At 39.8% G+C, this 27,800-nt stretch overlaps 1 protein-coding gene across 6 annotated transcripts; it reads left to right on the forward strand.

Annotated features, from left to right (window-relative positions):
* The first annotated feature begins 104 nt into the window (after window positions 1-104).
* On the forward strand, window positions 105-27,396 carry mid1 (midline 1). 6 transcript variants are annotated; one of them, XM_035906827.2, is made up of 11 exons: window positions 105-204; window positions 15,049-15,770; window positions 16,976-17,035; window positions 21,010-21,105; window positions 21,571-21,678; window positions 23,937-24,085; window positions 24,182-24,309; window positions 24,932-25,075; window positions 25,624-25,785; window positions 25,875-26,082; window positions 26,372-27,396. In XM_035906827.2, exons 2-11 carry the CDS (start codon window positions 15,105-15,107, stop codon window positions 26,718-26,720), a joined length of 2,070 nt encoding a protein of 689 aa, XP_035762720.2. In that variant the 5' UTR covers window positions 105-204; window positions 15,049-15,104; the 3' UTR covers window positions 26,721-27,396. The 6 variants fall into 6 exon arrangements, with proteins under 6 accessions (XP_035762720.2, XP_035762717.2, XP_035762716.2 ...); XM_035906824.2 differs by lacking the exon at window positions 105-204 and adding an exon at window positions 3,803-3,939; XM_035906823.2 differs by lacking the exon at window positions 105-204 and adding an exon at window positions 7,560-7,786.
* The last annotated feature ends 404 nt before the right edge of the window (window positions 27,397-27,800 follow it).

The raw sequence follows: 27,800 nt of genomic DNA on the forward strand, positions 1-27,800 counted from the left end.
GAGAAACAGAGTGAGTGTCAGTGAGGTATGTGTAGGTACACACCCCAAATGAAGGGGAGTATACATGCAGACAGAACACCTTCAGCCTTCTGTCTCCTGTTTTACCTCAGGGGAAGTACCAGCTGCCTGACAGTAACACTCAGTTTTAGCCTAATATTTATTCACCAGACAGAGACACATACCACTGCAGCCATGGGGAAGCAGGTAAGATCTGTTAAAGAAACATTTAGTGGGACTGGATCGAGCGACTTTAATTAGTGCTGAGTCTTGACTTTAGATTTTGTTTTTTGTTTTTTAATTGCATGACCAGTGCTAATCACTTCAAACTGAACAGCAGGGAAACTGACTAGCACTGTGCTAAGGGTGAAAGTTGGGGCCTTTATCCTTTCGTAAAAGGTTTCTGGCAATTTCTTCAGCTGTTCCTTGGAATCTGCTATAGTCTGCATAAGAAACTGACACACTGCAGTCTGCACAGTGAAGGAGAATACACGCATGGATGCACAGGATTGCACAAACAGGTTTGCATAAGAAGAAGACGTAAGACACTAAAAGTGTGGGTTGTTTGTGCTTCTCAACATAAAAGTTAATTTAAAAGGGAGGGAGGCCAGATATGTTGTCTTAATATGAAGTTCACTCATGCGTGCACATGTATCAAATCTGCTGACAACTGAACAAAACAACTGTTGGTAAATTATTCAGCTGGCAAAAAATAAATAATAAATAAATCTTTTGCTATTCACAGGAAGAAACGTGGTGCTAAGGTTTTGTGCAGTTTTGTGTATTTTTCCTGGATCACGAGAGGCATTTCCCTCCCTCTAACTTTTATTTTGGTGGGAACTGAAGCAATGCCATGTTGTTTCAGACAGACCAGAATGTGCAATTGTGCCAAATAACTGCGGATAGGGAACTCTGGTGAATTCATTTAGGATTTTAGTACTTTCCTACATGCAAGCATCTGGATCTGTTTTTTCTCTGAAACACCCTGCTTGCTACAGTTTTAAGCGACCGAACTATTTTTGAACATTAATCTTTTGTGCCTGAGGTATTGAATAATAATCATATTATAAAGACACAGAAGAAGATAGCTTGAATGTATTATTATTCCCCTGAGTGCTTTGGATGTCTGCTGATTTTAATATATGTTTTAAAACTCCCTTTCGCCTTCATTATATAGCTCTATTTTGTCAGTCCTCACTCCAAATGATAAACAAAGCAGTCTCCATCAGCTCAGCAGTGCCAACTCCATCAGCTGTGAATTCTCTGCGCCTCGTTGTTGTGACAGAGCGAGAGCTGATGCTAGGTCACTCTCATTGTCAGAGCCAATAACTGTAAATGGGAATGGGGTCTTGTGGGGAAATGGGGCCCGTGTGATTGTAATGTGTGCGCATGCATGTGTTTGGACTCACCGCACTGTGCAGCTGAAGCATATCCCTCTATCAGTGATACTTCTGCAAATGTTCATCCAGTTTAAAACCTTGAAGAATGTGCTTCACAGGCCAGGGTTCAGTAATGTGTCCTAAACTCTCTCGAAGGAATGTTTTGTTGACATGTAGATGGAGTGTAAGTGAAGGTTTTTTGCAGGGCCGCACCAAGCCAACATATACAGCGAAGCAGTAACACCTCAGTGACAGACTGTTATGTGTACGTTCTCTACACGACGGCGGTTATCATGGTCAGTGCTAAATGAAACGGCGACGGTAGTGTCAAAATTTAATTTAAAGATAGTGTGTTGAAAACATCGCTCAGCTCAGACGCAGCTGACCCAGATCCCAACAGCTGCACTTCTGCTTTTGGCTCCAACAGTCTCTATGAACGCATGAACACAGTGCACCAAAACAGATGTTCAGAGCTCCTCAAGCATATCCTGGCGTAGGATGTTTGAGCACAGTGGCACTGTGTCTTTGTTTCTCTAACGGAGAACTGGAGAACAGATAAGTGTTAAACCTCTTCACTGGAGAGTAGACAGTACACTTTTATTCCTTCCTGTGTTGGATAAGTACTGTCTTTAATTGCTGCCCCTTGTGTTTGTGGGGGTATTTAGCTCAATGCTTCACTATCTTTGATAAGATAACTCCAGTGTTGTCAGTGAGAGTATAATGATAAAGACGTGACACTAGTTTTAGTGGGTCCCTCAGAAGCTGGAAGCAATTACGGATTCCTCCAAGCAGCAAGAATGTAGCAGGCGTTCACCATGCACTCTTTCAGAAAGATACATTTTTGTCAGGAAAAATAAAAAATAAAATACAAGCCACGACTTTCAGGCCTTGGGGCTGTGGTGTGGACTAAACATAAAACATGACCATACTTTTCCAAAAAAAAGGGGGCAAAAAAAATCCTCAGTGTTTCAATTCAATGAGAAAGCACCAGACACACTAGGCTTTGAACCATGCACTATAAGTAGTTTCCTTTGTAAATGATATATGAACGTTTCCTTTGTTCTTCCACTTTTTTCTTTTGATCCCTTGTCATAATTTTCAAAACTTCATGCTCATCATTTCAGGGTGGAGTGTAGTAAATATACGCTTTATACGTGCCGAATAAGGTTATTACTATTCAAACATTAACAGAGTGTCTTAAAAACGTTGCTTTAAAAGCACTAAACAGACATACTCTGTAGGGAATCCCTTAAAATATGCCTGTTTATGTCAATATTTTATAATAAATTCAGTCCCACCACTTAGGATCACAGCATGTATTCGTTTGATACACTATAGTAGAGAGCAGAACAGGGCTGAAAATTGATTCTGTTGCTGGCATAACTGAACGTAGCATCAGCGAAGCCGCAGAAAACTGAGAGGACAAAAATCATTTCTAGGTCACTGCCCACAGCGGCTCTATACGTTCTGCTAGTCTATCATAAAGCACAGTGAATGTGCGTACGTAGATGCTGGATCTTCTACAGTTTATATCCGTAACCCTCCTACACAAATGAAGACGTGCAGATTTTCTTTGAGATACCAGCTTAAATTGCACAAAATAACACCTCTGTTGAAAGCTGAAGATAAACTGCAGTGAGTGTTAATTGGCCTGGTACTTACGGGCTTGTTCATTTGGTTGATGTTTGGATTGATTGTGTGTTGCTTTGTTGTGGGCATCATGCCTTGGGGATGAAAGTAATTAAAGTGTTGAACCTTTGCCATGGCGGGGGCAGTCTACGCTTTCATCTTATTGTTTATTGGCAAAATGAGAAGTGTTTTGGACTGTCCTAGTTAGGAAAATAATTATTGCTGCTTAGATCACTGTTTGCACTCAAAAGGACAATCTGGATGCCAAAGCACACACTAACTCAATTGGGCATGTACATTCAGACTTTAATTACCGTCATTTCTGAAGGCTTAATGGTAAACATAACATTGTAAAGATATTCTCCTTTGTGTTGCCTTTCACTTGCATGTGCTCTATGAGGTGATGCATGCCATTTAGTGAGCAGACCTTAACAATTGCGAGGATGTATATAGCTGTGTATTAAAGCCAGCCATGCAGGATAGCCCTGGAGACTGATCCCATCTGTTCAAGGCCTGGCTGCTTAGTTAGAAACTCATCAAAATGTGGTCCCCCTAGGTTTGTGGACCCCCCTTTGTCTCTCCATTTGTTACCTCTTTGTCTCATTGCTGAGAGGGTGGGGTGCCAGGGGCAAGAGCTCAACCCCGGAATAGGGGAGGGGTTGGTGGGCCCAGGCATTAATGGAGACAGTATCCATGAAATAGCCCAGTGGAAGTGACGCTTCCTGGACATGTTTTACGCTTGCATGAGCATACGGCTGGGGTTGGGGTAGGGTAGAGAGCTTTACCAATGAGGGAGGGAGTGTGGAAAGAGACTAGCCAGGATGCTACTGTATGTTTTGTTTAATTTCCCATGTGCTGCTGAAAAACAGAGCTGAGCTGTCAGTGGGAGTTGCATCTTACTTCTGCGTTTTTGAAGATTATTCTGCTATACCATGTAAGTCAGATTTACTTGTTACTGTTTGGCTGCTAATGAAATACCCTGACTCTTTAATTAGTCCTGATGCTTTAGTGAGCATTTCTCATCATTGTCAGATCATTGTTTGGAGCATATGGTGCCTGTCCTCTAGTTCCAAAATGTCACCTTAAATGTTATTCTCTGTTTAATGTATATTTAAGAATTTCTATGTTAGGTATGAAAGAGGTTTGAACTTGGGAAAGACTAAACACCAAGATGAAACATATGATGATGATGCAGTTTAAAAACGTCTGCTCATTTGTTCACTTGGATAGATCCTGTCTTTTTCCCTCATCAAAGTTTATGTAACATTCAATTTCACAGCCTATTTTTTTCTAACTTCTTATCTGCTTTTTCAGGAGGGTATTTCTAGCCCTTTTCAGGTCTTCCCCCCCCCCCTAATTTATAGAGCTTGACGTGCCAGCCATCATCAAGAGAACTGCTTCAGGCTGTAAATGGCCTTATTTAGTGAGGATGAATATTCATTTGTTTAAATAATTCTTCCAGCCATGCTGTTATTTATTGATAAGGAAATATATGGGCGCTATAATATGACCTTTCTTAATTCTAGTAAGATTACACTAAGAAAACAGTCCACAAAAGGTCATATATACAAATGCATTAACAAACAAAATTGCTTCTGTTACTCCTCAAACATCTGCAGTCCAATTTGATATCAGCTTGATAGAATGAAACTGCCAGTTTATATTTCAGTCATGTTGATGCATTATGACATAATCCGTGGTAAATATTTGGATTTATACCGTTTATTATATCTGCTTTTAGTGGAAAGCAGAGCTACTACACTCAAAAAAATGAAATTGGGTGGTTGTTAAATTTACAAAATTCAAACTTGTAATGTGAACAAAGTAATTTCATGTTTCTGTGGTGAACGTAATTAAATCATGTAGGATCTGCATGAAATCCAGCAACCTAATTTATTCTTGTTGAGATGACATGATACAATCTAGTAAGAGTGGTTAGTTGCCTGGATTCACAAAATTCACAAGATCACACAAGAGTTCAAACCACAGGAAAATCACTGGGGTTAGAAGAGACAGACAACCATACATACACTACGTATATGCCTCAGCTATTTATTGTGGTTTTTAAAATTCTATATAAAGCCTTGTAATCATAGTTTCCCTATTTTGTTGAAGTCTAGATTGAAAGCTCGGTGGCACAGTGGTTATCACTGTTGCCTTGCAGCAAGAAGGTCTTGGGTTCAAATCTGCAATCTGGCCAAGTTTGCAGTGGGTTCTCTCTGGGTACTCTGGTTTCCTGCCACAGTTAAAGTCATGCAGTAATTAGGGTTAAGTTAATTGGTGTTTTTAAAATATCTGTGAACATGAGGGCAAATGGTTGTCTGTCTCTCTGTGATAGACTGGTGACCCGTCCAGTATTCTGACTCCCACCCTATCACATTTGGGATAGGTCCCAGCCTCACTGCAACCCTGGTAAAGATAACATGATGGATGGAGTGCAAGTTATTATAAATCCATTAACATTTTATGTTAACCAGACTCTAGACTTTGTTGAACACTCCAAAAAAATAACTCTTTAAATGAACTTAAAATAAATGGATTAATAAATGGATTTCTATTACAAATAAGCATGTTTTGTTGCACTAACGTAATTTGCATGGGTTGGATCAAATCAATTAAAATAAGTTGGACACAACTGTAGTAAAACAGTTGATTCATCATTAATTAATCAAGTTAGTCCAACTCAAGTACATTAAGTTGGAATAACAGAATTGCATAATGCTAAAATAAAGCAATTTAATTACGTGGAAATTCTTTTCATGATTTTTTTATGTTCATTCAAAGAGTTATTTTTTTGAGTGTAAGTAACAAGAAGATACCAAAATAAACATGGATCAATTTGCTGGACTTGAAAGCCCCTGAGAATTTGTGTGTTAACAAGGATCAGATTGGGTTTTCAGTGGGTGAGGTGGGGACAGTTGTTAAAACCACAGCCCAGACAAGTTTTATATTTATGGGATGAGTAAAACAGAAACAGACATTTTTCCACTTCGCGTTTATTACAGTTCAGAATAGGGCGTGACTTTAGACTGACCCTGAAGTAGCAAGTCATTTTCATCTTTAAAAAGCACTGGCCGCAAATGTCAGGATGACTCTAATGTCCTGAGTTTTATTGCCTTTTACTGCCCTAATATGATTCTCAATATGAGAGCAAGTAGTGAACTAATTATTCTGCAGACAATTTGTGGATATATATATAGTACTCAGAGCAATAGCACTTTCCTGTTGATTTTCTTGCTGTTGGAAATTATTAAGCATTATTATCGTGTGCATCTAAGGACTGATGTGAGGAATATCAACCTTTGCTGTGTTTTGCACCCAGACTTAACTTTAGCATTATTATTGTTTTCTGCTCCCAGGACAAATTATTTGTCCAACAGCAACAAGAAGTCCAGAAGAAGCTCAGTGACTCACATTAGCGCAGGTAAAGCTTAACAGCGAGCTAGCAGCCTTATTGGTACTAGCTCGCTGTACCACCCAGAACAGCCCTGCCATTAATTTTAAGCCATAAAGTGAATTATTTAAAAATGATGCCATAAATGTGTTTATTTCTGCTCTTTGGTTTGGGAGCTGGCCTTAAAATGCCACTAGGTTTTTGTGACAGTCCTATTAGCTTCATCTTTATATGCCGCTTGGTTGTTTTTTATGTATTAAATTGATTTGTCCTGTGAAGTTTCACATCCATTAGTATGTTAGTTACATGGCCATAGGAGTCACCCCGCTTAATTTGCCTTTTGTTTCTCAATTTAGTCATGGTCACCGGGAGGAGAGCGACCTCTCTCAGGTATTGTTGTCTCGCTAACAGCGTCTTTACACATTTTTGCTCCTTACAAAACGTTGCAGACTTTAGATTGGCATGGGTTGCTGGAAGGAACTGGACAGTGACAGACAGCAGTAGGCTTGACTGAGAAACAAACAAGCTGTGAAGAGAGAGCTGAAGGTTTGCCAGTGAAAAGATTAGAGTGGCATTTGGCTGGAGCGCCAAGATGCACCGTTGCTCTTGCCACACTGTCATGGCAACGGAAGCTTTATACTTGCCTCGCAGTCCCCCCGCTGAGTGTCCAGACTGTACCAAAGAGTCATTTAAAGATCCTGGGATTATTTGTGTTGACAGTAGTTAGCCGTTTACAACATAAATTACATTTTCCTGAATTCAGCTGCATTAAATAGACATTTGCTGCCCTCTTTCATTATTCATTACCATGGCTTTACATTCTTTTGACAGGTGAATGAATAAGACGCAAAAGGTCTATTATAAAAGAGCATGTAAACTTCGCTGAGCATCTTCACAATTCAATCTATCCCAGAGCTCTCATTTGTCATGCAGAGCACCTCCGTTCCCTGGTGACCAATCAGGAGTTCTTCCCTGTTGGCGAAAAGCACCCCCTTCACTGCCTCATCATCATTTGTGATTGACAGCCTCCCACAGGAAGGAGGGGGCTTATTTACCTCCTTGTGTTCTCATGGGACTAAGTTAATGATCCCAGCCAACAAAATAATACAAAGAGGGAAAAGCCTGAGAAGTCAGCGCCTGGTTGAACCATTTGGAGCAGTTTCGGCTTCTTTTATAGAGGATTAGAGAAAAGAGGCTGTGTGAAGAGAATTTCAGAGATAGCAGTGAGACAGATGAAGCAGCAGAACCCAGACAGAAAGTGGGAGCTGAAGGGAGGCTTCTGAGGAAAGCCGGTGTTTTGAGAAAAATCCCTTCCTGGGCTTTATTTCTGTATTCATCTGTCACCCTGGCTGTGAACTGTGTGCTTGACTGAGTAACAGACAGCGAGGTAAGGCGTGATCTGTATTTCCAGTGGATGACACTTTAAAAGCTGTTTAGGTTTCTTTTAGACTTTGGAGTTTGGCTTTGAGGGAGTTTTAGTGTGCTAAATTAAATACGGTATTCTGCATATTTTTTTTGTCTGCATGTTTGAAATGTAGATATAAAAATGTAAACAAACATCAATGGTGATTTTATGGCCCAGTGAATTTTTCTGTGGTGCTCAGTTAAATATTTTTGCACTTTATTGCATGCTTCCACACTGCACATGGTGCTGACCTAACTGCAGCTGCAGTTATGATGCATTTCAACTCATTATTTGAGTTAACATATATAAGAATCTATGTTTTTTGGCATTCCCCTACGTTTCTTTTGATCCTTTTTTATACTGAAAAATAAGATCTCGCTGCTCCTCCTCCGGGGTTTTAGCTTAAAGTTAATCCAAACCAAGCCATGCCTTATATATTGTGGTTTAACCCCACAACATAAACGTCTGCTTTATATGGATGCCATTGAAAAAAAGAAGAACAAAAACCACTCTGACCTTATGTTGTTGACAAGGTTGTTGCAGGTAATGCCCTGCCTCAAAAGTAAGATCGAATTCAGTAAGCTAATAAACGGATCAAACTTGATGTTATCAGTCTCACTATTTGGATGCCAATCCTGTCAGCCAGCACATGTTTGCGTTGGAAGCGTTTCTGTGAGACTGGTGAACAGATGCCAACAGTCTGAGAAAACTTTCAACAATATCTAAGTCAGCTGTCGCAGCCACATTACATTCCTGTGTGTTTCCATTTCAGTGAATGTGTTCACAAGAAGAGTAAGAAAGAAAAAAAGGTGTTATTGCTTTCTTCTGAGCGTTTTCCAAGCTAACGTAAAGTAACCTTCCTACCTTGAGCAATGTTATTCATCAGCATTGAGATAATGAAGACAGCAATTCTGATTAGTTATATGGCATAAATGACTGACAGTCTATTAATATACCTCTGCTTAGCCATGATAGCATTTGCAAAGTGTCGCTCTTGTACTTTCTGAACAGTTGATTAATAATTGATTACTGTGTTTCATGAGGCACTATTCCATTTGGCTCCATTGAACCGTGACTTAGGCATGAAGCATACTTCTAGCTGCATTATTCTAGACTAATTTTAGCAGGGTTAACTATAAAGCATTGCAAATTTTGGTTTATATTATATGCAAATCTCATCGTACGAAACATGCAATGAATCTGAAATGAATCTGTTTATTAATGCAGTGCATGTTGTTTTTGTGGCATGCAGCTCAGCTATTTGGGGGAAAAAATCCATTGGAGGATGACAGCAAACCTCTTTCCAGAGTTATGGTAACACCCTATGCTCTAACAGTTCCGAGAGACAGACCAAACCAGTGAAAGGCCTGCCCCTTTCTTATGATTGGCTATCTCAACAATTTGCAGCCCACTACTTGTAGATGGGATAGGTGCAGTTCTCAGTGAGGGAAGAGAAAAGGGTGGTAAGTTTTGATCTTCCTGCTGTTTTTTCAGTAGGCTAGGAGGAAAGAGTTAGTGTCAGAAACTCACAGAGATTCAGGGGGCGAGTGACTTTGCTTAAAGTTCAGACCGCTGCAGTGGATCAGCTTGGTAGAGCCTAACTATCAACACTGACTGACTTTAAACGTGGCTCTTTCCTTCTGCTTGTTTATTGCTGTAATCATGTGGCAGGTAAGTCAGAGGGTCATTCTTAGCTCTGTTCACTGTGTTTCTGTGCCTCTGTATTTTTCTACCAAAACAATGAGTCATATGTTTCTAAGCCTGTAGGCAAGGATCTGTGCAAGAGCTGAAGTGGTTTGGCCTCGTGGTGCTCACAGATTCCTTCATGTTATGAAGTGTGGGTAGAACTTGTGGAATAAGATGACTAACTTGGAGGGCCAAGGGGGATTTTGTAATTAAAAAGCGTCAAAGAGAGTGGGAGCAGACAAAGTCGATTTCCAGTGTTAAAGCAGCAATTCAGTGTAGCATTTCCTAAAACACACACTTTTACATGGCCTCTGCCTGAAATAATATATCTTTTAGCCTTATTTTCATTTCTCCCTCCCTCTCTCTCTCTCTCTCTCCTCCCACTTCCCTTTTTTCCAACCCTTGCTCAGACTTAGAGATCAACTGCAGCACTGAGGAAGATAAAGCCACTCTTTCAACCACAATCTTGTGGCCTCGTGACCTACAAAATACCATTTACGGAGCTGATAAGATAAAGGATACAGACATTTTCCCTCTGCAAAATCTATCTCTATATATATGTATATATATGTGTGTGTGCGTGTTTGTGCGTGCATGCGTGATCCCATTTGCATCAGCCCTGCATACATAAAAACAAAGCAGAGCTAATGAAGAGTGAAGCTGAGTTATTGCATTTGAGTCTGTGGTTGCCCCTGTTAATAAGTAACTTATCTCATTCACTTGAGGAGGAATGTTAGACATCTTCCCACCAGAGCACTGCCTCTGATCACTAGTGTGACAAATAGATATCAAGCTGTCACCATGGTAACTCACGAGGTCTTTTTATAATGTATAATAATTAGAGTTTAGGAGAAGGAGCTGCAAGTGGTGGACGCTTTGGGAACTATTCATTTTTTACACGTTTCTTAAGATTGCAGTTATTTTTTTATTTTGGTGGGAATTTATAGGTCACCATTTAATTTTAACGTCAGACCGGACACTGTGCTTGCTGTAGTTCACAAATCAGCCACACGATGTCGCTCTTTGAATGTTTTCCACAACAGTTAGACTCGTTCTTGTTGAATGACGTCTGCAAACTGCTTGTCCTCGCACAGGGGACAGACGGTAAACAAGAGCAGGTCTAAACATTATTTATGATTTCAGTAAAAACGTGCAGATTGAGATAGATCCGAGGTGAAGGAGACATTTCTTCTGTGTGGACGTTTGAGTCACAAAACCACAGCTGCATACTTGGAAAGTCACATTTTCTAAAGTTCCTGTGGTGGTGGAAAGGATACAGTGTTTCCCCGCTGATGCCACCTGCCAAGCCGCCGAGAGGAAATGAGAGTTTGGTGCAACTTCTGATGTTGACCGGGATGACCTGTGTCAGTAAACATGCAGAGAAGTGACAGGCAGGAAGAATGAACATATTTCAGCTGACCTCTACACCTCCGTTTCCATTTCTTACGCTGTGAGAATGCCATTGCTAACATTAATTGGAGCTGGTTTCCAGCTAAAGCTTTGTTTGCACAACCACAACACCAAAACTTATAACGCTGTTATTCTTCTCCGTGCAGTTGTGCTTGACAGATGCGTTTTGAATTCAGTTGCCGAAATATTTAGATTTGTAATTAACTTGTCCTCCGTAATCATTTAAATAACCGCATTTGTAGCCCTTGGTCAGGGCCAGTTCCCATTAAGCTAATCTCAGTAATGTGTTCAGCTGCACATCAGGTAGATTTGTCAGTCTAATCAGCTGATTTGTGCTGCTGCAGCTGTAAATCATATTAGACCAGAGTGGGCCGCTGCTGAGCTGGCTGCTTCAGGGAGCAGCAACAGGCCACACATTGGTCACAGCTATGCAGTGAAGACAGGATTACAGATAAATATGTTAGGTGTGTGCCCCAGGAAGGAAGACAAAGAGCAATCACACTCTTTCAGGCTCCGAATACAGGGTTCAGAGCTATCATTAAGGGCGATAAAAGACCATAACCAAAGGGATTAGGCAGTACTTGAACAGGAAATTGCCTTCATATCTGAGACTTTGTAATTGTTTCATCTCTTAGTGACCCATTAGGCGACTTCCTAATCAAATAAAATTACACATGTTCACTTAGTACTCCAGTTTAAAGACAATCACACATTTAATTTGTTATTTCCCATACCTGTGATTCTTTGGATACCATACCCTAAGCATCTTTCTCAGTATAGAGTATGAAGAGAAACTGTCAGCTGAAAATGCTGCACTCATCCAAAAGCAATCAGTTTGTCAAACATAGCTGTTAAAGTAATGTATAGAGTCAGATGTTTTTGTACAAGGTTTTATGTAGTATTCTGATTATACGGTCGTATTGCTCTCCAAAATTAAGGTCTCATCTTATTTAACCATTATTGTTGAGAGAATTGAACTTTTTCATATTTAATGCTTTATGGTCTCAAAGTATGTAACTTCATAACACCAGAATACTCCCATAGCAATATTATATCAATACAATGTCTGTCATTATTAATGCATGTTCCAATTGGTGTGGATATGTGATAAAGCCTAATACAGCCTGTCCCAAAAGGTAATGAAATTTTATGTAGGCAATATTACAATGCCCCATAGACAGACAGTAAGTACCAGCATTTGACTGTTCCCCTTTTTCTCATTAAATGGGAACAGAAATCAGAATTTTGCCCTACACTTGTGAATACTTTGGTAAATAGCCAAAAAAGAGGTTATTTTTAAACTTAACTTTGAATCTTTTCAGTCATCAATGTACATTTTTCTCCTGGTTTCCCTAAGAGCTGTTTATTCAAACTGATCAATTCTCTGTGTGATCTTATGATAGACACCAAATTCCCTGGGAATACCAGTGACATTCCAATATGTATCTCGCAAGCAATGTAACTTCTACCCAGTCCTTTGTACGAACTGTAGCATGCCTTTAATAGTTATAGTGTACCTGTCTCTCAGAGAGAAAAGTCACCCTGGGGACTCTTTTGATTGACAGAAGAATTCAAATGGAGCGCAGCAGGGGTGTGTCTGGAAATAGAGGCACATGGTAAGCAGATGGTACCTCAGTGATTCCCACATGAGGGCCAGCTGGTACAGACTGGAATGTAGCACATAATGTTAGAAAGTGCCAGTCTTTATTTGTAATTGTATGGCAGATTCTTGGTGCCTCAGCATTTTTTTGCTGAGCGACTTTACAGTTATTTTGCAGCCCGTAAAAATCCATTGCATCAGATTTGTTGCATATTAAATAACAATGGCCTCAGAGAGGAGGGATAACAGACTCTGATAGATGGTAAACCAGCGATTCCACATAATTTTCTTGGCTGGATGCTGCGGGAATCCCAAACCTCTGTCCCACATCACAGATGAGTCCCGCTGCCTCCCGGGCTCCTTCTCATCTGAGTTTGTGTCTTCAGCCTTTCTTTTTGCATCCCCGGTGGAATTGCCAAGTACCTCAGCATTGTGCTGCTTGAAGCAGAGGTACAGTCACACAAGGGAACCTGAAACTGATCCGAACGCTTAGAATTTCTGAATGGGCAGGGCTGAGGGGACACTGACCTGCCTGTGAGGATGTGAGCTAGGGCTCTACATGATACTGTGTCTCTGCTTATTTGCTGATTTTGACTCTCGCTCTCTTACACGCGCACTCTCTCTTTCTCCCTCTCTCTCTCTCACTGTTGCCCGCTCTCTCTCTCTCTCTCTCTCTCTCTCACTCTTCTTCCAGTACTGGCCTGAGCTCCAGCTGTAGGTGGAGCTGGCTTTCCTGGAATTGTCGGGCAACTTTTCCTGTTGTGCTTGCTACCTCTTGCTCAATCACTTGCTTAATGACAGCTCTGCTGCAGGACTTATGGGGCTCTGAAAACTTGTGCCACCTGGATGCATATCTCTACAAGCATGCTGGAGTTAATGACTGGTGCATTTTGTGGTATAAACATATTTTCATGATTCGAGTCAGAAGTTCTCCTTCAGCAAAAATGTCTCGGCAGTACAAAGTGGGGCGAAATCCATCGGTGGGTAAAGTAAACTGTGTATGAATGGGAGCACTTTCAGGAGTGCGTAATGTACTTGGGGCTGTAATGCACTTTGCAAGGGCTCTTTGCCACAGTGTTGTTTTACAAGCTTTTTATAATGTGTGGATATTTTATACCATAAGCGATGACATCAGAGGATAAGTGTCTTTTTGCTTTGTGTTTGTCACACAAAGCCCTTTATTTAGTTTGTATTTAGGGCATCCTATTGAAAATAACAACTCGCAAAAGCATTATGTTTATCCAGTTGCTTTGCTAAAAAATATATATAATGTGTGATTTTGTCTTTTCTCTTGCTGCGGAAAATCTAACAAGTGGATGCAATTTTGAACAAGAAGTTGTTTTTTTTACCATGTTTTACTATCATGTTGTTACCCTGTAGAGGTTTATTTGCTTTAGTACAATGCAAAAATGACTTCATATCATCTGTAAAGTTAACATAATATAGTATTGTTATTAAATAATATTTGTTCCTGAGAGCATATTTTGTTCACACCAGAGGGGTTTGGACAATGGAGCGGTATCCCTTGATTCTCAATTTCTAGGCACCTACATTTGCTGCTTTGCCTTTAAAGAACAAAATAGCACTGAAACAAAGGCCCGCAGATGCATCAGAGTCACAAGAGACAAGTGCAACAATTGCTTCTTTTCTTGTGCAGTACAGTGGGATCACTGAATGTCTGCGAAGATTTGAATAGAATAGAAAGAACAAACCCAGGTTTGTAGCTCATAGGTAATTGATGTATCCTCATAACTTCAAAAGGCTACTTGTGCCCGACTGTCCTGATAATGAGCTTTTGCCTTCTTCACACATAATGAGTGGAGGTAGAGAGTTCACTTAGAAAGACGCTGTGAGCACAGTGTGTCCACTCGCAGCTGGGGTGTCCGACTGGCCGGGAACAAAGGCTTAGTGTCTGTGATGGTGTGTAGCCCCAGCCATCAGCAAGCAGGCCAATACACTTCTGCTTGGCTGAGTTGTCAGTCCTCACTGGCCTGCTGGCCTACGGGCTACAGTATAGACAGGCTAGACTATTCCTGTGCCAAATTAAAAGGAGCTGCTGCTGCATTCTTTAAGTTCTCAGTTGAGCCACACAGACCAAACTGAAAGCTGATACATGTTTATGTATTATGTGCAAACACGTGTTTTTGCCCGAGTATTCTCCAGATGGCTTGTTTTATTTTTCCAGTATTCTTCATTCCCATAATCAGATATCACTTACAAATATTTATGTAATAAAATATTAATGTTTTTTTACATTCAGCATGCACCAGAAATCGACTGAAACTCAAGTAGAGATGAATAACTTTGTTTTTATTATCATAAATACTGGTAATTAGATCGGGTATGCGTAATGTGTTTTTTATTGTTTCTTCCAAAGAATATTTTGGATTTGATTGTGGACATTAGGACTCCAGCTAACTATTGTTTCTCTATCAGTTAATCTCAGAAAAATAACTTGATAGAAACTAATAAGCAACAGTCTATCATTTTTTTAACCTTTGTCGCTGCTGCTAGCATTTCCTGATTTATTTTCGTGTCATCTTTACAGATAGCTGATCAGCTTCCCTGGATTTCGCTGAACATCCCGCTTTGTTTTGCTTGAAAATGGAAACGCTGGAGTCTGAGTTGACCTGCCCAATCTGTCTGGAGCTTTTCGAGGACCCACTGCTGTTACCCTGCGCTCACAGTCTTTGTTTCAATTGCGCCCACCGAATCCTGGTCTCCCACTGCACCCCCAGCGAGCCAATTCAGTCCATCAGCGCCTTTCAGTGCCCCACCTGTCGCTATGTCATCACCCTCAACCAGAGGGGCTTAGAGGGACTCAAACGCAACGTCACTCTGCAGAATATCATCGACCGCTACCAGAAAGCCTCTTTAAGTGGACCCAACTCTCCTAACGAGACTCGGCGTGAGCGAGCCGTCCCTGACAGCACAGCCATGACGTCCCCCTGCAAACGGGTCCAGTGTCAGTTCTGCGAGCAGGACCCTCCACAGGATGCGGTGAAGACTTGCGTCACCTGCGAGGTGTCATACTGCGAGGAGTGTCTCAAGGCCACCCATCCAAACAAAAAGCCTTTCACGGGCCACCGTCTAATCGAGCCCTTGCTGGACTCACATCTACGAGGGCTTATGTGTCTGGAGCACGAGGACGAGAAGGTCAACATGTACTGTGTGACGGATGAGCAGCTGATCTGCGCATTGTGTAAGCTAGTTGGCCGACACCGAGACCACCAAGTAGCAGCCCTCAGTGACCGATATGACAAACTCAAGGTAAGAAATAATTTTAGAGAAGCTCGGGGATTTAGGACACAGTGAGAACAGATTTTCCACTAATGTTACCAGCACATAATTGAGAGACGGTTTCTGAATTTTTCAAAAACCTCTTTCAGCTTCTCAGCATGACAGGTTGGCAAGCTGATAATGAAAATATTGAATTTCCACATTATGATAAACTTAAGTGGGCTTTTTGCACAGCTCGATTTTGGCAACGGACAAACACACAGAGATAAATTAAGAGTATTGATTACAGGCATGTGAAACTAAATCTCATCGATTTATTTTTTAAGTCGTTTATCTGAAACAGACAGTCAATAAGAAAGTACTCCATGATGGATTTGCTACTTGAAAAAATACAGATGATTCACAACAATAAGAGCAATAATACTTCGCAGTTCTAGTAAGAGAGATAGAGGGGTGTTTTTGTGAAGCAAGTTTAGAGTTGAGTTTTTCTGTAGCAAATTAGCAAACACTATAAAAGTTCCTTTATTCGGCATTGTGAAATAAATAATCGTACGAAATGACTTCCTCTCTAAATTACGCTTAGCGATAATGTGTTTACTTTGAAGCTGTTTTCCACTTGGCCAGTCAGAGACTGCTTTCACACTTTTAGGTAGTACTGCTCATTGTCAGTAGATGGACCGACATGAATAAGACATAAGATGCTGTTTGCTGGAGTATAAAAGGGCGGTTTGGCTTTTCTTCACAAATAAGCTTCTATCATAAAAAAAAATAGCTTAGGTAGGTGTATAAAGTAACTCGCAAACTCAACAGGATGATTTTATCGTCCACTACAAGCCAGTTGTTCCATGGAACTTTAACACAAAAAAGAAAGTTACCATACTCAAGGGAACATCAAACATTTACTGTTTTAATTTGGGAAAGCCTTAAACTCGGCTGCAAAAAGCTTTTCAGTTCAGTTAAAGTTCACCTTAAAGTTTGTCTGCATGGCATAGGCTGCATGACAAAAAAAGAGCACCCTTATTCTTTTCACAAAACACTCCCTTAATGCATGACTCACAAAAGGATAGTTTTATGTATCACACGCAGCACTGAAACCCTTTTTTGTCCCCATTCCTTTCTTTCACAATGCTTGGTCACAGTGGAAGTGGGATATAAACAATCTTTTTGCAACATATTGGGAAGATAGGACCAGCCTTAACCTCTCTCCTTTGTTTGATCGTGCTGTCATTGTGCAGAAATCTACCGGCCGCTTTCTCTGTGTGGGGCGTGATCATTCGTTCCAGGAGGCAGAGCAGGTGATCAGCATCATTTCTTTAATTACACATTCGGGGCAGATTTACTACGTAGATCTGCCTGGACCTGAATGTAACTTTTGAAGGGATCGATTACCAAATCAAGACCAGTGAAATGAAAGTGAAACGCTAGTTGCAGCTGGTCTGCATAACATGAAGTAATGAGGCATGGCAATATGGCCTGGATGGTTATTAATGCTAGAGTTAAAGCACTCAGCATTGTGAGCCTGGTGTGTTTTAATTATTTCACGAAGTAGTTAATGTGTGCTGTGACATTGTTACTTCCCTTTTAATGAGAATAAAATCCTGCAGATGTTTGCAGACATTAGGATTGTGGGTGAATTAAGGCGAACCGAATCATTTTCATCCTCTTGCAGACTTTTATAAGCAAAGATCTGTTTTCTCTCTTGAAAAACATTAACCAATTACCTTTTTCAGTATCCTATCGCCGTATCTCATATTTTACTATTTCATGTGTTTACTCTTTTTTTTTTCCTCGATGCACATGCACTGTTAGTTGCATTGTTAGCCCAAGTGAAAGAGGAAACGACAATTTTCAACAAAGAGAGAAATAGTTTTTTCTCATGGCATAAGACAGGACCCAGGTGGCATGCAGCTGAGCTTGTTGATAGTTGTTGGCTTTTTTCAAGCACATGTTTACAGCCACAGTGCCTCACATTTCTCGCAAATTCCCAGACAAAGGGATACTGTGACTTGTAAAGGCACACATGTGTGTCTTTGTGTGCGTGTCTGTGTTTCAGCCTCATTTATGTGACATGATCCCAGTTAAATAATTATAAATCTTATATATCCATCCATTTTCTTATATTGCTGCATTCCTATTAAAGTCATAGGAAAAGCAAAAGCATTAAGGAAAACCCCCTTTTTTGCCAGATAATCACAGAGCTTATATGTAAACATACGAAACAGTCATGCAGACGTTGTAAAGCTTGAGCTGATCAAACCAGCTAGATTAAAACCGTGGGAAGAAACCCATGTAAACACGCGGAAAACAAGAGAAGGAAATGAAATTAAGACCCAGGACTACTCTATAACGAGGTGACGGTGGGATACTCAACCACAGCGCTGAAATATTTATTTTCAGTGATAGTAGGAAATGGATAAGTTAAATTTTCTTCATTTCACTGTTATGACCTTGTGTGAGCCTAATTAAAAAGAGATCACACTCATGTATTCCGCAGGTATTAGTTTCACCTCTTGACTTTGACGTACGCCTCGCATGTTCTCGTGATATAAATTTCCAAACATTGTCATCAGAGAACTTATACTAGAACAGCTCGGTCACACACAGTATGTGGGTACTTTTAAAGTTCTATAAAAATCAAAACAACTGATATTTAATGTGGTATTTTTTGTGAGGAAAAAAAATCTGCATCATTACAATCAGTGTTGGAAAGGTTCTTTTTGAAAGGTTATAGAATAAAGACTACTAGTTAACCTGTTCAAACATAAATATGACTGTATTAATTACTAACTTACTACATTTGATGTCTTCAGTAAAACTAGTTCAAGTCCATTGCATTTTGATTTAGAAAGCACTTTCACAGCTGGTGAAAAAGCTTTATTCTGTTTAGTGTCAAAGCCCGTTTCTCATTTTAGAAGGAAACCATTGTTGAATTTTTAGCAATATCCAGCACTGTGAGGCATTCTTGTTCGCCAGCGTGGTCACTCACTTTGGTGTGGTTGGCTGGTCGCAGGCATAGCAGACTCGGTTGCTTGGAGCAGTACGCATTGATTTGACATTTGGCAGAGAAGAGGTGGTTTAAAACTAAAACAAGAACAATCAAAAACAGCATTCAAGATTTCATATTGCCACATGAATGGAGCCTGTTAAGATGTAGAGGCAGCTGACCTGCTTTTTCTGGAAATATTCCAAGGCAAGACTAAAGTGAACAATGAAAAGCATAAAATGTATTCTACTTACAAGCTCATATAAAAGTGATTAATAAATGTAAGTATAAGTTGATAACTTATTACAATTGCATTATTTTTGATTCATTTACTTAAATACAGCAAAGATTATACACATGTATGTATACAAAAGAGTTACCACACACACTATGGTACAAATACAGTTACGGTGTTCTCCAGCAAAGTACTGCAAAACACGGCTTGTGTTGCTCACAGGATGAAGAGTCGCACAGTGAATAAAATTTCTAATGTTGACACAGGATAAAAGTCTGAGTCCTGACGTTGACCTTTCAGGACTCTAAGAGGAAGGAAGAGAGGCCAGCCAATGAAAAGGTGTGGAACCAGAAGCTTTCCCATACAAAAGGAAGCCACTATTCTTTCCTCTCATCAGATTTAAATGATTTTAGGAAAGAGACCTCCATTAGACAGAGCTGTCTAAACATGTGAAGAATATTCACGCTGCAAGAGAAGTTATTTTAGCTTAACTGAAAATGCCTGTACAGCAAAAATTTTCACTGAGGTGATTTTACTTTGTGGTTTTTAACAGTCATACGTTTGGCTGTATTCACCATCAGCTGAATATCTTATGTTTCGTACACCACTTAGGAGGTTTCAAAGCGGCCGTACCTGGACCTGCAACGGATCATCTGAAAAGGCTTTCATCACATTTTCTTTTCCATATAAATAAATTATCTTTGTAAGAGCAGTAAAACAGAGGCTCTGCTATTTTAGTACAGTGACTCACACACCTTATGAAATCACAATGTGCGACTGAACCAACATGACAGAGCCTCTCCCACCATCTATTTGCTTTAAATCTTTGCAGGCTTCTCGTGCTTGTTTGGTCTCATCTCAAAGTATTTGTGGGTTCTTTTTTTTTCCTTTTGAATAAAGGGATGTTAGTCAGAGTTATATTTTTGTGATTAGTGTTTATGGTTCTCTACAATAATTTCTTTTAAATCATTGTTTTAGGAACCAGGTGCTATAGTTCTAAACAGTGAAATTCAAAGGCAGTTTGTAACTCTTTGACTGTAAAATTTCAGATGCATTTACATGTATTGCTGAAGACTTAATGATAGATTCAAATACGTTGTTCTGTTTGTATTTGATTTAGCTGAAAATGTAGGTTTCTAACAGAACCCCAAAATTCAGGGTTTTAATTTTATTTTAATGTCTGGTGTCAGTTTTTTTATATGACCCTAGTATAGAAGTACTTTTAACTGCTTTTTTTCCCTAATGGCCAGCGAGACACAGTTAGGCTGCATGAAGTATATGAGGAAAATAACTTATTACTTGATTTATGACCTCAGTAAACATTTCCGAGATGAGTTTATGGTTTTGAAGCACTAATTTCCAGTCATATCCATTACAGCATCATGGTAAATTTGTAAATTATGGTCCAATTTGGAATAAAATAGAGATCATGAACACACTGTAATTGACAAGTGGCTACAGCATGGGTGTGCAGTATCCTCAGTTTGCAGTCTAAATCTGTCAGCCAAATTTGAAGTTACAACCTTCTCCACCCATCTGCTTTTGGTTTTGCAAGACCACAGTTTTGTTTGAATTCAAATCCTTTTAATATAATCATGCATTAATCTTTTACTTCCTGTGAATAATGCTTATAATATTAGACGTTCTGTAATGTCACAGGACACCATCATCATGCTGCCCGATTATAGTAAGAGCTTAAGTTCGAAACATCACCCTTTGATCTGACTTGGTGATTAGCACACCCTGGGTTCAGTTGTCCAAATTACTGGCAGATGCTCTGCTTAGCTTCATGGCCTCAGTGGGCAGTATGATGGGATCTTTGGCACAAAGCTAGGACTTGGGGGGGGGGGGCTGCTCACACTGATCAGATCCCAAATCTGGCCACTCATATCCAGGGGCAACCTTGTGTGTCCTCTCACGTGCTCATTACACTTGATATGGTCCTTATGTTCCTATTCACCTAACTCTCTTCCAGGATTTATTCAGCTGTTTACAGTTTGATTGGGGAGGCAGTGTATAATGAAATGTTCCCTTTCAATTTTGTTTTGCAGCAAGCCTTGGATTCCAACCTCAGCAATCTAATCAAGAGGACCAGTGAGTTGGAAAGTCTGATGGGCAAACTTATCCAAACCTGCCAACATGTGGAGGTGAGGTTATTTGTCTGTTCCTTTCAGGTTGGGGGTTTTAGCTTTCCCGGCAATCCGTGGGCAACAACTCATTAAATTATTAACACCGTGATGAATTACTGTATCCAAATGTGGAATTGTATCATGTCAACAAGACTGAGCGCTCATTACTCACAAGCTCAACAATTATTGTTAAATGACTGCAAATTTGGTATTTTAACAGCATGTGTAAGCTAAATATGAATTTATTTATGTCTAGATATAAATAAATATGTATAAAGTAAATAGCATGTGATTCATTGAAAAGCCTTTCAAATAAAGGATTAAGATACTGCATTATGTCAGTTATCTCAAAATGACTGTGCTTTAAATTAATATGTGTGTGTGTGTGTGTGTGTGTGTGTGTGTGTGTGTGTGTGTGTAAACAAGGACAGCTGATTGCAACTCTGCTCTAATGTATGTTACCTGTACCCCTGTTTTGTCTAGGTAAATGCATCGCGACAAGAAAACAAGCTGCAGGAAGAGTGTGACCTGCTGATTAATATCATACAGCAGCGAAGACAAATCATAGCTACCAAGATAAAGGAGGGCAAGGTACCGTTTATCACACTTTGTATCTCGATAGCTTTTGTTTGTTTGTTTATCACCTTGTCCATGCTGATAACCTTGCTTCTTCACCCGAGGTTGCTGTTCTTATTAGAATACAGCAATAACAAATGACAGATGATGGGTAAAAAAAAAGACTCTTCACACGTCTACTGCTCAAAGGGAGAGTATGTAACGCATGAAGGACACATCAGTGATGTAATGCAACGTCTACAAAGGAAGATAAAAAAAATATATGAAGAGTTAAACATATATGTATTGTCTAATACAAATCAGCAGTAGGAAAAGCATTGTAATTGAAAAAGCACTGTACAGTAGTTTAGTATTAAAAACACTATAATTTACTGTAGTAATGATGTCCCAGGGATCTTCCAGGAATGGTGATACTATCTTCCAGGGAACTGATTGGTCAGTAGGCAATGATTTCATGCCTGCTGATCTCTAATCTTCAATATAACCTGCTCCAGAGGCAAAAATGTGAACTGCCTTTATCATAAAGCAAACCCATGGTAACCCTGAAGTTACCTGGATAAGCCAAAATCAGGGTTTCACATTGTAGGCCTCTGATTTGACTAGAAGATTATGGTGGCCAGTGTTAGCTAATGTGGGCAGACATATGCTGCTTTGTAATCTGTACTGATGTTAGTTCTCTAAATGTGTCATTTGGCTCCACCCGGACACACGTTACACTACATAAAAGCAGGTCTTGATACATAGTTTGATTTCCAGGCAGCATAAACATTTGTATAGTTCTAATAATTCATGGAGGAAGGATGGCATTTTTTCCGGTTTCTGGAGACCATGATAGTTCTCAGAAGTGTTTTCTTTGTAAGTAGCAGGGACTTTTCCTGCCAAGAGGAACCGTGGACATCAATAAAACAAACCAAACAAAAAAAAAAAGTGAACATTAGTTAAACATCAGCTATGCAAGCAACAATTTTTTACAGTCTAAAAAATTTGCAATGCATGGAGAAATGAGCAGTCTGTGAAGTGTTTGGCTTATTGAAACTCACACTGTGTTGCAATGTAGAGAAAAAATAAAGAAAACTCTAAAACAGGATTATGGGAAAGTGAAAGTAAAGGAACACAGAAAGCGTGGATGGTGCTGTAGCCACCACTGGTCAGCTATTAAGTCCCTTCAGAGTTCCTATTAGCCATGTAAATGCAAACAGAAGGCAGGCCTTGAAAATGTGTTGTTCTCAGCGGGTAGCTTCTCTCACCCGCCCCCCAACAATCACCACTGGCTTTTCAAAAGCAGCTTTTATCAAAAATATACAAATAGTAAAAAGTAGCACACATTACCGTGATGTTTACTGTTTCCTGCTTCACATCTTATTGAGTATTCAGTCAAGCTGCCTAACAGTGGGGCTGTTTTAGCAATGGACTGAGAAGAATCTTCAGGGAAAGAACAAAAAACATATGTGGCAAACAGACACATGCTTCAAGAACTAAAATGTAATTGCTTGCTATCCTGTAAATGTGAACAATTATAGGGCAACAAGCAAATATATTTTTAACTGTTAAGGTAGATTTAGGCACAAAAACAATTTACTTGGCTATGTTAAGGTTATAGAATACAATATAGAATAGTTAAAAGAAAAGCTGACTTTGGATTCTAAAGAGAAAACAAATTGCAGTTCTCTTCTGCAGTGTGGACCTGTGTTTCAACATATTGATGGCCACTTATACTGACGAGAGTTTATTGCTTTGTTTTGTGCTCAGTATCAGGAGCGGGTGTCCATAATTTTAATATGGATGTGTTATGTCTCTTGAATGGTTTCCCTTCCTTTTCCCCTGTCCGCCTTAGAGAAGCGGGAGCATGCTGTGCCATGTTCAGTGTCAGACTAAGATCAGCCTTGCTTCCTGTGGTGGTCCACTCTGGAGGGGGCCTCTTTCCTTCCACACCTCGTGGCTCATGACACAGGTTGTGAGGTTGCTTTCAGCCACTAAGCCATTGAGCCACAGAGGGGGGTTAGAAGGGTCTGGTTTCTATGACAATACTGTGTAGGATGTCTCATGAATACCCCTCTTATGCAAGTGTTGCTTATAAAACAGGTTGTAAGACAGACTCTTGTGACTATGACACTACTGAAAAATCAGACTTTTTTTTTTCTCCCCAGCAGGATTTCCTTATTGGCAAAGTGAAACCCAATTTTACATTGGATAAGTTGCCGTCTCATAGGTCATGCATCGGTTGGTAGTTTACTAAGCTATTCATCTGTCTGCATATCCTATTTTCTGCCCAGTCTGTGAGGCTGAGGAAGCTAGCCCAGCAGATAGCCGGCTGCAAGCAGTGCATTGAGAGGTCCTCCTCGCTCATCACCCAGGCTGACCAAACCCTCAAGGAGACAGACCACGCTCGCTTTCTTCAGACAGCTAAAAGTATCTGTGAGAGGTGAGACACCAGCGAAAGGCAGACACGGGAACAAACAATAGAAACTGTGTGTAAAACTGTCGCCACATATTAATGTTAATATTTTCTTCGTACCAGAGTGTCTATGGCAACAGCATCCTCCCAAATCCTGTTACCAGAAATTAACCTGAATGACACATTTGATACTTTTGCTTTGGACTTCACAAGGGAGAAGAAAATGCTAGAAAGCTTAGATTACCTCACAGGTGAGTCGGGCCACGCATGTTAAGCACAGAACATTTAATTGTTTGAAATGAATCCTCCATGTAAATTACTATAATCTTTTTGCTTGTTTAGTACCGCCTGATCAGTTTCCCCAAAACTTTCTTTTTCATACAACTTGCCGGCTTCCTTTATTGAAAGATGCACTTAAAATGAACCACAGCTTATCCGTGAATTATGGATTTATAAAATTACAGGCTTCAGCAAGCATAACAGCGGTGAGTTCATATTTAAACTATGTGATTGTGAAGGAGTGGCAGAAAACTAAAAAGCTCATATAATTTACAGCAATAGTTTTTTTGCTGCTGAATGAAACAGGTTTGATTGTTTATGCACGGCTCCTGTTGTGCACTGTGAATTTAACTCAGCATGGGGGCTGTAGCTGTAATAGCTGGAGGAACTCCAATATAGATTAATTACACTTGTCAGAATAAAGGACACATGCAGACACTCGCACAAACACACACGTGCATACACACAAAGGGCTGGTGCTGTTTATCCATCACTGGTCTCTGTTTGTTATTTTGATGTTGTGTGCAGAATGAAATCAACTCCGCTTTCATTATTTTCTCTGGGCAACATTTACCTTTTGTTTTGTGTTTGCAGCGCCAAATCCACCAGTAATCCGCGAGGAACTCTGTACAGCTTCATATGACACGATCACGGTTCACTGGACATCAGATGATGAATTCTCTGTTGTATCATACGAGCTACAGTATGCCATCTTCACCAGCCAATCTAATGTTGTCAGTAAGTCCATATGTTGTTTTCTAAAGGAACCACGGTCAAATGTTTGGGGTGGAAAACACGATAGTGGTGGGATTTGAAAAGGATTTCTGAGAAAGATTTTCAAATAGTTCGAGGGGGTATGCTACAATATCCAAACATAATATTGTGTTTTAGCTGCAGGAGTGGAGAGCGTTGTCCTGGCTCTCGTGGGTAATGAGATGTTTCCAAAATGCACTGTAATTTTTGCTGCATCTCAGAGGGGAAAGGAAAATAACAGTCAGACTGGATTTACATCCAGATGCACATCGTAAGCTGGATATTATCTCGGGGTTGAAATAAAGAGCAGACTGCTCGAATTGATCGCCCTAATTAGCCACAACATGCTCGATCAAGCATTTATTCTTATCTGCCTCAGCGCTCGAGCACCCTTGAGCAGCAGTGCAACTATACTTGATGAATTAAAAATAGCAGCCTTAGATTGAAAGAGTTCATGTTGTTGTGTTGTCTCACTCCTTAGTTTAAACTTAGTAATAATTCTCATGGTGAATTGCTTTGTGCTTTGTCTATAGGTTTGTGTAAATCTGCTGATAGCTGGATGATAGTACCAAACATCAAGCAAAATCATTACACGGTGCACGGACTCCAGTGTGGCACCAAGTACATTTTCATAGTGAAAGCAATAAACCAGGCTGGAACCCGCAGCAGTGAACCAGGGAAGCTCAAGACAAACAGTACGTCAGCAGCTGTTCAGAAATGCTTGTGTTACTAAATAATTATTAATACTTGACAATTGTAATTAATACTCTTTTTAAATTGTAAGGTCAGCCATTCAAACTGGAACCAAAGTCTGCTCACCGGAAGCTGAGGGTGTCCCATGACAACCTGACAGTAGAGAGGGATGAGACATCGTCCAAGAAGAGCCATAGTCAGGACCGCTTCTCCAGCCACAGCAGCTACGGTGTCACTGGAAATGTCTACATAGACAGTGGCCGCCATTACTGGGAGGCTCTGATTGGGGGAAGCACATGGTAAAAACATTTAAGTTCGTAGCATGGCTCACAGGTAGTTCAGTGACAGACTCCTGGTTGGCTGGACTCAAGACTAAACAAAGATAGGCTCGCTAGGTAGTGGATAGATTTCCATGAAATTTGCTAAATATTTCCATACATTGCTACAGTTAGAATGTCTGCTCTCATTTCTGCTTAAGTCTGTAGATGTATTGTTTTTATGTAAGCGTGAATGATGTTTCAGATTTAGAATGTTACTACTAAACCTGTATTTATGAAGTGTAATGATTTCCTCTCATTGGTTACGCAGGTTTGCAGTAGGAATTGCGTACAAGTCAGCACCGAAACACGAGTGGGTCGGCAAAAACTCAGCCTCCTGGGTAATGTCTCGCTGCAACAACTCATGGGTGGTGCGTCACAACAGTAAAGAGATTCCCATCGAGCCCTCACCCCACCTGCGGCGTCTCGGGGTGTTGTTGGACTATGATTCTGGATCTCTGTCTTTTTATGACGCTGTTGGTTCTCAGCACTTGTATACGTTTGACATTGACTTTGCTCAGCCAGTCTGCCCTGTGTTCAATGTTTGGAACAGATGCCTAACAATCCTGAGTGGTCTGCCTATCCCCGATCACTTAGAGGGAACAGACTACAACAACTGATAAACCTGCCCCGTCTTTCCTGGATTTTCTTTTTTGTATCCAGAACTATACTTGATAGTGTGCACCTTTGAAAAAAAGAAAAAAAGGATACAGTGACATTGGTGTAGATTTCCAAAACTAATCTGAGCTATTTAATAAATGTTTTCTTTGCTTTGCACATTTATGTACATTACTCTTTTGGTTGGTGACAATTCCAAATTCACTAGCTGGCTCCACATTTTTTTACATTCATATTGCACACTTTTTTTATTAATATACTTTTAAGGAAAATGGCGAATTTTTAATGACATCTATTAAGGGGGCTCATATGTTTGTGAAAGGTTGATTTATAGGCCATTGGAAATTTTGTGTTTTTGAACTTTTTTAAGTCGTAGCACTTTGATAAAGTTGTCACTATAATATAAATGATTACTTGTCAATGTTTCTAAGAAAAAAAAAAACATGTAAATGCAGGATCTAAGAATAATAGTTAAGAACGGTTTCACTTTTTTTAATTCTAATAAGAAATCAGTCAATTCAGGGGTTTTTATGTATTTATTTCTGAAAATGTTCTAGTAAAGTTTAGCATCTCGGGAATATTCATCTCCTCATTATAACAGTTTTAAAATGGATCTTCATCATAATTATGCCATTTTAAGTTTCTCTGACAAGATCTAATAAAAGTGACTTCGCATGATTATTTGCGTGACTATCCTCCTTGTGTTATGAATTATGCAAAAGTTCTATAGAAATTTTGAAGAAAAGAACAATTAATTTTTTAAAAATCTGTGCATTGACTTTTCTGTCTCTTTCTGACAGATTGATAACCCCCCCCACACACACACACACACACACACATATATGTATATATGTATATAAACGCACCATTCTTTACAATTTTGTAAAATGTGTGCCTCCTATAATATATCTGCTTTTCTACCTCATTTAATCATCAGTGACAGTACATTGTAACTTAACACAATGCACCATCATTTATTTTTGAGTTTTATTTTAACATTGGAATACTTTTTTTTAATGAAAAAATAACACAGCCATCATAAAGAAAAGTGTCAACGTTGCTTTGCAGAACTGACTTTGACC

This window comes from Neolamprologus brichardi, chromosome 16 (assembly GCF_056152115.1).
Source record: "Neolamprologus brichardi isolate AB-2024 chromosome 16, ASM5615211v1, whole genome shotgun sequence".
Lineage (NCBI taxonomy): Eukaryota > Metazoa > Chordata > Actinopteri > Cichliformes > Cichlidae > Neolamprologus > Neolamprologus brichardi.

What these genes read in the sequence shown, in the direction of transcription:
- mid1 (XM_035906827.2), top strand. Translation starts at nt 15,105, where the DNA reads ATGGAAACGCTGGAGTCTGAGTTGACCTGCCCAATCTGTCTGGAGCTT. An exon ending in CGTTCCAGGAGGCAGAGCAG is followed by an intron (nt 17,036 to 21,009) that starts GTGATCAGCATC and finishes TTTGTTTTGCAG; the next exon opens with CAAGCCTTGGATTCCAACCT. An exon ending in AAACCTGCCAACATGTGGAG is followed by an intron (nt 21,106 to 21,570) that starts GTGAGGTTATTT and finishes TGTTTTGTCTAG; the next exon opens with GTAAATGCATCGCGACAAGA.